The sequence below is a fragment of the Notolabrus celidotus genome, chromosome 13 (assembly GCF_009762535.1).
Source record: "Notolabrus celidotus isolate fNotCel1 chromosome 13, fNotCel1.pri, whole genome shotgun sequence".
NCBI lineage: Eukaryota > Metazoa > Chordata > Actinopteri > Labriformes > Labridae > Notolabrus > Notolabrus celidotus.
The window spans coordinates 7,075,759-7,085,581 of NC_048284.1; the positions used below are offsets into that span (position 1 = coordinate 7,075,759).

Below are 9,823 nucleotides of genomic sequence, written 5' to 3' on the forward strand. Positions count from 1 at the left end.
AAGTTGAAAAGTTGTTTTCAATCAAATAGTTTTGACTTAATTTGTCATTTCAATTTTGAGTAATATTGTGTGAGTTACCAATACATCATCCCTATTTTTTCTTAGTTTACTGTGTAGAATATTGCAATATATCCCAATATTGTGATATTGTGATGCTATCGTATTGTGAGGTTCTTAGCAATACTCACCCCTATTCATCAATAATGAAAATAAGATCATAAGATGTAATAAAGTTAAACTTTTATTGCAAACCAAACATGGTCACATAAATCTTAAACAATTTTACAATTTACAGTACATTTAACATGAATTGTTACATTTACATATTTAAGCATACCTTTAGTCATTTTTTTGATCAATATACATTAAAACTAGTACACATGACTCCAAATATACAAACAAACTTAAATACCGTCAAACTGCATTACAGCAATATTAAAATGGAATGTTCAGTTTCTAGATGTCGTCGACTCGGATCGAGGCCGTCCGGTACGTTATTGTGAGGCGAATGGAAGACTATGAGGGGAACACGTTGGCAAGCAGAACTACACACACACACACTTCTCTCTTTCTAGCAGCAGTGCTCTCACGTTCTCTCTCTCTCTACCAGCATTACCGTTATTATTTCATGTGCAAAATGAAGATATGAAGCATCCTTTGAGTTCTTACATGTCATGTGTTAAAGACGGAACAATAGAGTGCTACATTGTTCCTTCTCTGGTGACTCCAGAACATTTTTAAACAACTGACATTGACGCGAAGGAACCCAAAAGATGTGAGCTCTGATGGAGAGAAAAAATAAAGGCACATTTGAGAGAAAAATAAAACATTCCCCTCTGTAACATTCAGCTTCGAATGACTCCCTTTCCAGACAGTAAATGAAAAAGAAACTAAAGCACCAACATGTCGTCTCCAATCTGCTCGCTCAAAACTCAAAAGCTCCGTCTCCGGGGGCGGTTTGACAGGATCTCAAAAGTTAGAAGATGTTTTGCTACATGGATGAAGATGGAAATCCTCCTCAGGGCTGATTCTGCATGGTCCAGCCTCCTTCTTGAGAAAAAAAAGTTGCCTGGTGTGCTTGTTGGTTGTGGCTGCTTGTTGGCGGCCTATGCTGTATGCTTCCACTCAGCGATCTGAAGGCTGCAGAGCTTTTGTTGTGAAGTCGATCGTTGAAGGATTTGTGCGTTGGAACATCAGGGCAAGATCAGGGACTACAACCCCGGTGAGCTCTTTTATTTTGGCGGGAATCCTCTTGTGGGAAGTTTTCTAAATGCATACAGGAGTTGGAGAGATAACGAAAGTTCGCATGTACAGATTATTTTGCGTTGTTGCAAAAGGGTTGTTTGATCGATCCTTCTTCCTGATTGGAAGTGTAAAGAGGGGTCAAGATGCAAGTCAATGGATGGACCCCTATTCATGTCCTTTGAGTCTGCATTGGGGCCCAAGTGAGTGCGTGTGTTAAATCCTATAGGTAGGAATCCATAGAGGGGGCGTAGGAGAAGCCCACGAAGGCCTCAGCTGCCTCTTTGATGCTGGCCGTGACTAGCGCGCTGTCCGGGGAGCAGCCGATGGAGCTTGGCACCGGCTCGTCTGTGAACTCTGGATCAAAGTGCCGCAGGTCGTTGGGTCCCGTCTGAAGAGAGGGGGTAAGGGAAGAGGAAAGGAGAGGGGAGACAAGCGGGGATTAGTCAGGCTGGAATAATCAAAATACCTTGCCATAATTGGAGATGTTATAATTCTGAGCCAGGATGTTCTGTTCTCTTGATCCAGTTATGTAAAGTAAGATATTTGGCTTTGTGGACTTTGGCTACTTTACTGTCATACTCTCATTAGGTTTTATAAGAGTGTTATGAAAGGAACTTACCACGTTGGGGTTGAAGGGAGGGGTGATCTTCTTGGCGTTGAGGTCGTCCCAGTTTATCGGGGAGAAGAATATGTGGTTCTTGATTTCAATCTGTAAAGAGACACAACCTGTTAGTAACATGATCCTCTGGAACACATGTGGCATGTTAGACGTTTGATCACATGATTAAACACTTACAAAGTCCTCTGTGCAGCCCAGCCTCTTGGTGCGGTCTTTCTGCAGCAGACCCTCCAGCAGGTGTCGGGCCGCGTTGGAAATGTTTGGCTTCAGCTGCAGCGGCTTGTTCAGGATGTTGTCGTACATCTCGGCCGTGTTGCGGCTGTAGAACGGAGGCTGTGGAGGGACAAAAAGGAGAGAGCGATTAGGATCTGGACAGAAACAGAAGCACATGACGAACAAGATTATATCAGTTTAAGTCATGCATGAATCACGATGAAACACGAGGAATGCAAATGAGATAACGTTATCTTTGATTTGTCCTGCAGACAGTAAAGCTTTAGAAGTTTGGTATGCATTTGAAGTGCGTGTTGAATATATGCACAGCAAAGTTACTTCACTGTAAACTTTAATAAAAATGAATTAAACTCACCAGGCCGTACAGCATCTCGTAAAGAACAGCTCCTAAACACCACCAGTCTACTGTTCTGTCGTATGGCTGCTTGTGTAAAACTTCAGGAGCTAAATACTGCAAAGAAAACACAAAAACAAAGTCAGATGTTGAATAAGATTACTAAATATTACAGAGAACTGCAAAAAAACTGAGCTCTGTGTCCCTGTTCCTTTTTGTTCTTACCTCTGGCGTACCGCAGAAAGTCGACGTGGTCCCGTTTGGTTCGATGTTCTCCTTGCACAGGCCGAAATCTGTGAGGATGATGTGTCCCTGTGAGTCCAGCAGGATGTTCTCTGGCTTCAGGTCTCTGTACACAATATTGAGGGAGTGGAGGTACCCGAGCGCGCTGGCGATCTCGGCTGCGTAGAACCTGGCCCGAGGCTCGAGGAAGCAGCGCTCTCTCTGTAGGTGGTAGAACAACTGCAAGGAGAAGAGGAAGAAAGGAGGACAAGGGTTATTACAACAGAAACAAAAACCTCAAATGTTCTTTTCATGTTCAAGATTATCTACAGGAGCGGAGAGAGAGGAAATGAGAAGAAGAGGAACAATAAAAAGACAGATATAGAGACAGAGAGGAAATGAGGAGGGAGGAAGAGAAGAGCTTAACAAGTCTGACACAGAGAGAGAGATGAAATGAGGGCCAAAGGTGGAGGGAGAGAGAGAAGAAAAGAGAAAGGGAAGAAGGAGAACGAGGGTAAATGCATCCTGTTTCCTGATGTGGTCCATATTTAATCAGCACTGTCTCTGCTTGTGCAACAATCGCAGGAAATGAGCTCGATTAGGCGCACATAGAGCCCGCTAAATTTGGCTAAGAGTCTCTCCCGCTGTCCCAACCCGCCCCATGATTTCCTGAGAGGTGTTTCCTTCAGAGAGAAAGAAAGACAAGACTTCTCTTCTGCTTCTCATGGCAGGAAATCCCCCTGTGTCTGTGTGTCTGTCTGCGCCTCATTTGTATCTCTGACTCTGGTGCTAAATCATTTCTCTCCTGCAGCTACATCCATCTTTTACATTTCCTCCTCTAGAAATCCTCCTTCTGTAAATAGCTTAGCTTCTCCTCCTCTCTTTTATCATTCCTGCTGAATATTCTCTTCTGGACATGAACTCACCTCTCCTCCATTGATGTAGTCCAAGATGAAGTAGAGCTTGTCTGCTGTTTGGAAAGAGTAGTGCAGGCCCACCAGGAACGGGTGCTTGACATTCTTTAGCAGCACATTCCTCTCTGACATGATGTGCTTCTCCTGAGAGACAAAGACAACAGGGTTAAAGAGGTGACACTTTGGGTCTTATGAGTTCTTTCACGAGTCTCTGCGTGCATTTACCTCTTTCTTCTTCAGGATGGCCTTCTTCTGCAAGACTTTGACGGCGTAAAACTCATCGTCCATGCGATGCCGTGCGAGCAAAACTTTGCCGAAGCTTCCTTTTCCGATCACTTTAAGGAAGTGGAAGTCGCTGGGTTTTGCTGAAGGGTTGGAGGAAGGACCGAGGTTGATCTGTTGGGAGGGACTCGGCTATAAGGAGGGAAAGGAAGGAGGATTTTAGAGCCATGATATGAACCACATAGTAAGCAAAAGTAAACAAAGGAAGGAGGTCACAATTCAGTGTTTAATGCAAAGTGGACTCACAGGAGGGGAAGGATTTGAGTTCATGAGCTCGGTATCCTGAGGAGGACTCAAGTTCAGAATCGACTGAACTTCAGGACTGAAAGAAAAACAAAGAATCCTGATTTAGTTTGTTGCTCACACAAAGCACAAAAGCATCCTGCATTGTTTACATCTGAGTCAGCTGATCGAGGGAGGCAAATTGAGTCACAAAAGTTTCCCCAGAGGACACCAGATAAGCGGCATTTCTGCCCTTGTGTTTCCCAATGTTTTGTCCCTCCGCTGACTGCAGAACAATAACACGAGTCAGATGATACTCACTGCTTGCAGGCGTAGGAGTTTGTGGCCAGTCTCTGAATGAAGTCGTTCAGCCCCATCCTTCTTTGTTTCATAAAAGCTGCAAACACAAAAAAAAGAAAAAGAAGAAAAGGTTAGTTTGGGATGAGAATCAAAAAGAAATCCTTCCATGTTGCGGTGAATAAGCATCCAGATATTATTCCGTACCGGTGACTAAAGCCACAAGCCCTTTAGTTTTGGAGTAAGTCATAACCGGCTTCTCTGTTTCTGTTTTGATCGTCATGATGATGAGCTGAACAGCAGCTCTGTACTCATCAACAGCCTGAAAACAAAATATGACTATCCTCCTTTTTGACTCTACTTTTATGACAGGGCTGAGGGAGGAGCTGCCCTCCCTCCCTCCCCCTCCAAACACACTCCCACACCCCCTGGTGGGCGTCCTCCTCTACAAACATTTCCTCTCGCTAAATGGACTATAACTAGAGGATCAATTTCGTTCTCGACCAATCAGAGGCCGTTGCGCTCCCAGTACGTCATAGCCACACCTTTAAGGTGCTTGCGTCAAAAACATAGGAAAAAGGGAGAAAAAAAGTTCTTTACCACAACTTCAGTCAATGAAAGACCGGGTTGTACTATTTGCAAATGTTTTTTATGCAACACCATAGAAACTCAGCTTAACATGTGTCACTGCCTGAATCTGAATCACAGTCACCAAGGCTGCAGAAACAAATCCTACAGACTAATAACATCCAGATGCTGACACTAAGATACATATGCTGCCTTTGAAAGTCCTAGGAGTGCAAGAAACAACACATTTTAAATGACTTAACGCATTCTTAAAAGTTCTGCTTCATTTGATTCATTATTCTCCAAGTTCCTGACTGTTTATGTAACCCATTGTCCACGCTCCCTTTCCCCCCCACCTCCTCATTTTGCAACCTGCTCCTGTACAAACAATCTGATTTCCCTTTAACCAGCCCTATCAGCTTCTCTGTTTGGCTGCTTCTCAATTAAAACGGCCCGGAGTGACGCAGGTTCCCTGGGTATACAAAAGACGCGAGGGGAGAGCCCGAGCAGAGGGAGGCTCTGTGCCAAGAAAAAGCCGCTGCTAGTGGAAAAGTACAGACTGAGAAACTCCTGAACACACCAAGTGCAGACAAGAGGAAAGGAAAAGAGAGAGATAAAGCATGCAATCTCTTTTAACCCCACCGGTAAACCTCTAGGAGGCAGCCAGGGCATTTCGATGTCACGATCAGAATGAAATTGAGGTTATAAATGTCACTGTGCTGCGCTTTGTGCGCTGGTTGGCACACAGTAGCGCAGCCGGGTTCAGTTAGGTGCGGTTATGTAAGGCACCTGGTTTTTATCTACAGCTCTGCCTGAAATGGAAGTATGTCAGCCTGAGGGAAAAATCCACTTTAATGGCAAATTGAAACCGTGCGTATAAATGAAAGAGACAAACACAGAAAGTGTCCAAAATCTGCGTAAATTACGCAACGCGACTGAGGATTTAGTTCGTAAAATAAATAAAAACAAAGCGAGAAGAGTGGTCCACTGCAACTTTTCTGCAATATGCAAACAACTTATATTCATGCATATATCACAAAATTAAGTTTACTCTCACAAATTGAGCCTGAGCCTCGGAAATCTGCATCACAACAAACCGGATTTAGTTTCTATGACCAACAAACGAACCTTTCAGCTCAGACCGAGTTCTCATTTCACAGCCTGCAGCTTCAGAATTCAACAAGTTGCTAAAGAGAGTTGCCAAGGCTCCTCTGGCACTTTTCAATGACCCCCCGTCAGCGAGCCTTCATGCAACATCATAAATCCAGGTCACTGGATTATGGGGTGAACGGAGCGCCCCCCAAGAATGTCTGCCAGAGTTTTCCTCCCCTCCGCAGACACAGAGAGTGGGCTGTGTGCCTCAGATTCACCCTCACAAAGGAACTATTAATAACCCAACAGGCTGGTCAACGCTGGAATACCCTTGGGCCCCTCTATAAGATTATTATCGATCGACATTGAAAGCAAGAAGTGCCGTAACTATCAAAGTTTCTTTCCCTTGAGGAGACAGACTTCGATTTCTAATAAATGTGCAGATTACTTACAAGTGAGAGCGGTCGTTTTGTCCTTCATAAGGAAGCTTTAAGTGTCCGATTAAGAAGAAGAAAAAGAAGATGAGGGGCTTAAGGTTCCTCGGCAGAGAGGTGATCGAACTACACAGCAGTGTTCTCCTCCTTAGAGAGTTTCATCCACAGATTTTTTTTTTTCTTTTAGGGAGGCGGAGACGTCCCGCCCTCTGTTTCCTTCCACTCCACAGTTTAGTGTTTCATGCATGGTCGGTTGCATGAGTTTTCCTGCAGTGGGGGGCGGGTGATGGTGCATTCACAGGTCTCCTCATGAGCTGCTCTTTTTCTTATCTCATTGAAAATGAATACATTTCTTAAAATTATTAAAAATGAAAAAAGGGCAGCAAATATATTTCTACTATTTTTTATCATGAGATATTTTTCCTGCTGCAAATTCATGATCTTGTAAAGATGTAATGGATTTCTAAGCCAGTTAAAGGTTTTAGCTTGCATTACACTGATAGCAAATACTGTAATGAGGCATCAATCTTCAACTAAGTTTTATAAAACTCATTAAAGAAACAAATCAGCAGAGGTGGAAGAAAGTCTGTTTTGCAAGTCTCAAGTAAGTCTCAAGTCTTTAATCCCAACTCTGGAGTCAAGTCTCAAGTAAAGACAAGACAAGTCCAAAGTCATAGGCTTGTAATTTTTGAGTCCTTTTACCAAATAAAATGCCATTTTAACAATGTAACAATCTATTAAATTTGACAAATACAATGAATGCATTTTGAATTGTTTTATTCTTTAAATAAAATAAAACCAGTGTGATAAGACTTAGTCACAGAAAAAGAGAAAATGGTCTTCATTCGGTGCTTACAGTGACTATCATTGACATTTTGTTGAAAGAGGCAGAAAACTCAAATAAGACCAGTGCGAGCGACAGAACTTAACTGCACAGAAAAAGAGTGCTGACATAGTGTTCAGGATAGTGGTGCAACAACAAATGAACTTCTGGAGATGTTGTACAGTCATTTTGACTCCTCTAAAGCTCAAAATCTCAAGTATTTTCAAGTCCTCAGACTAAAGTCCGAGTCAAGTCCTGAGTCATTGATGCCAAAGTCCAAGTCAAGTTCCAAGTCTTTGATGATATTGTCAAGTCAAGTCCAAAGTCATCAAAATTGTGACTCGAGTCTGACTTGAGTTCAAGTCGCGTAACTCAAGTCCACACCTCTGCAAATCAGCATTATTAACGACTCACTACAGACTTATTAGTGATTCGTCAACATGGAATTGAGGCCAAGGCTTGAAGTCAAAGCTCCTGTGAGGAACCCTTGGTTTGTGTCAATTTGGGCAACAGAACATCCTGCAGCAGCGCCTATTGGAAAAGTAGCCAATGGCATGCCACGCCATATGCTAGAAGATAAGCGGCATGTGCTTGGTCGTTCAGCGGTATGTTATGTCACCAACAGTGTGCCAGTGGAGGTCCATTGGCAGTCAACCATCATGCCAGTTCCTTCATTTATTCTTAGCCGGTTAGAACGCAAAGCTGCCCCAATCAAGACTATTGGTGCATTCCAGTTACCTCAGAAGTCACATGTCAGAGATGGGAATGACGTCCAATCCGAGTGGATGGCGCTCCTGATACGAGCTAACAACAATTAGAGATAATTGTTTAGCAATTATCTCTAATTGTTGCTAGCGTTATTAGCCAGTTGCAGGTGATGGCAACACCCTATGTGATAGTTTGTTGTTGAAAGTAACATGACAACATTACAACAGACAGAACTTGCACATAACTATCGGTGTGATTGTTTTGATTACGCAGAGCAAGACTAAGTTGCAAATAAAGACTGTTAAAAGTAGAGTTTTGTACTGTTGATGCAGGGGGGAAGCCATCTTGGATTTCAAGCTTTGGGTTACTCAAGTTGCTCTGAGTTTCAGAGTCTGACTACAGGGGGTGTTTCAGGTGATGAAAGAAAAAACTGAAATGATTGTTTGTGGAGCCAAGGAAGAAAGGTTAAAGGTTACTGCTCAGCTCCAATTTGCACAGATGAAATATTCAAACCAAGCCAGAAACCTTGGTGTAGTCTTAGACTCAGACCTCAATTTCAGCAGCCACATTAAGACAATTACAAAGTCAGCCTATTATCACCTTAAGAATATATCAAGGATTAAAGGACTTGTGTCAGGATATCAGGATGCAGAAAAACTCGTCCATGCATTTATCTTTAGCAGACTAGACTACTGTAACAGGGTCTTTACAGGACTCCCTAAAAAGTCCATCAGACGACTGCAGCTCATACAGAATGCTTTCTGCTTGAGTCCTAACAAGGACCAAAAAAGTAGACCACATCACTCCAGTTCTTAGATCTCTACACTGGCTTCCTGTCTGTGAGAGAATGGACTTTAAAATCCTGCTGATGGTTTATAAAGCACTGAATGGTTTAGGCCCAAAATACATTGCTGATATGCTACTACTTTATGAACCACCTCGACCTCTGAGGTCATCAGGTACTGGTCTGCTTTCAGTCCCAAGAGTCAGAAGGAAACATGGTGAAGCAGCGAATAGTCATTTTGCACCACATATCTGGAACACACTCCCTGAAAGTTGCAGGTCCACTCCAACTCTCACCTCTTTTAAATCAAAGATTAAGACTTTTTTATTTGCTACTGCCTTCCTTGATCATATTGAATAAACCACAGCTAAAAAAGGACTCCACATTGATAGCAACAGGGTAGCCATTAAGGTTACCTCTCAACTACAGACATTTCAGGCATTAAATACATCTGTGCATGAAGAGTAAATCTCCCTCCTGATGGTCTTGTTTGCTCTTCTAGGTCATATAGAGGCATCAGTATTGATTTCAGTCTGTTTCATAACCAGCTGAAATCTCCTCATGGGAACTTTAAAAGCACGATACAAGCATCTGGTTTATTTAATTTCATCACGAGCCAGCAGTTTGTTTTCCACCACAGCCTGCTACTGAGTTCATTCACCCTTTGAGCTCAGGATTCAAAAGTGCCCTAGGTTTGTGAATTCACATAGGTTCATTCAAAGTTGTCAGCTGCAGGAAGTCAAGGCTTTATTAATTAACCATGTCTGTTTTTTTTCCCAGCTACCCTGAACTCCCTCTCAGGGTCGAGTTCCTTTCTCAAGGAGTGAGCGACAGAGGAGAGAGGACAAAGATAAAAACGAAGGTGTGATGATGAAAGCTGCAGAGCAGGATCAGTACTAATGAAAAGCAAGTGAGTGTGTGTTAAAAGGTGTGTTTTTGTGCAACGGCAGAGTTGCTGTATGGCTGAAAAGGGCTGCGATAAAGACATGCAGCAATTAAGGATGTCCTTGGGTGACTATGAGTCAGAGAGGGAGAGAAAGAGAGAG

General features: G+C 43.0%; 1 protein-coding gene across 1 annotated transcript in view; it reads right to left on the reverse strand.

Moving 5' to 3' along the window:
- Window positions 1-225: 225 nt before the first annotated feature.
- The window catches only part of sgk1 (serum/glucocorticoid regulated kinase 1), a 62,434-nt gene continuing 52,836 nt past the window's right edge, over window positions 226-9,823 (reverse strand). The window contains exons 7-15 of the mRNA XM_034699867.1: window positions 4,394-4,469; window positions 4,097-4,172; window positions 3,794-3,982; window positions 3,581-3,712; window positions 2,658-2,894; window positions 2,454-2,549; window positions 2,042-2,197; window positions 1,865-1,954; window positions 226-1,633 (exon numbers count right to left, since the gene is read on the reverse strand). Coding sequence (XP_034555758.1) covers window positions 1,466-1,633; window positions 1,865-1,954; window positions 2,042-2,197; window positions 2,454-2,549; window positions 2,658-2,894; window positions 3,581-3,712; window positions 3,794-3,982; window positions 4,097-4,172; window positions 4,394-4,469 — 1,220 coding nt within the window. The 3' untranslated portion in view covers window positions 226-1,465. The remainder of the gene's footprint in view (window positions 1,634-1,864; window positions 1,955-2,041; window positions 2,198-2,453; window positions 2,550-2,657; window positions 2,895-3,580; window positions 3,713-3,793; window positions 3,983-4,096; window positions 4,173-4,393; window positions 4,470-9,823) is intronic.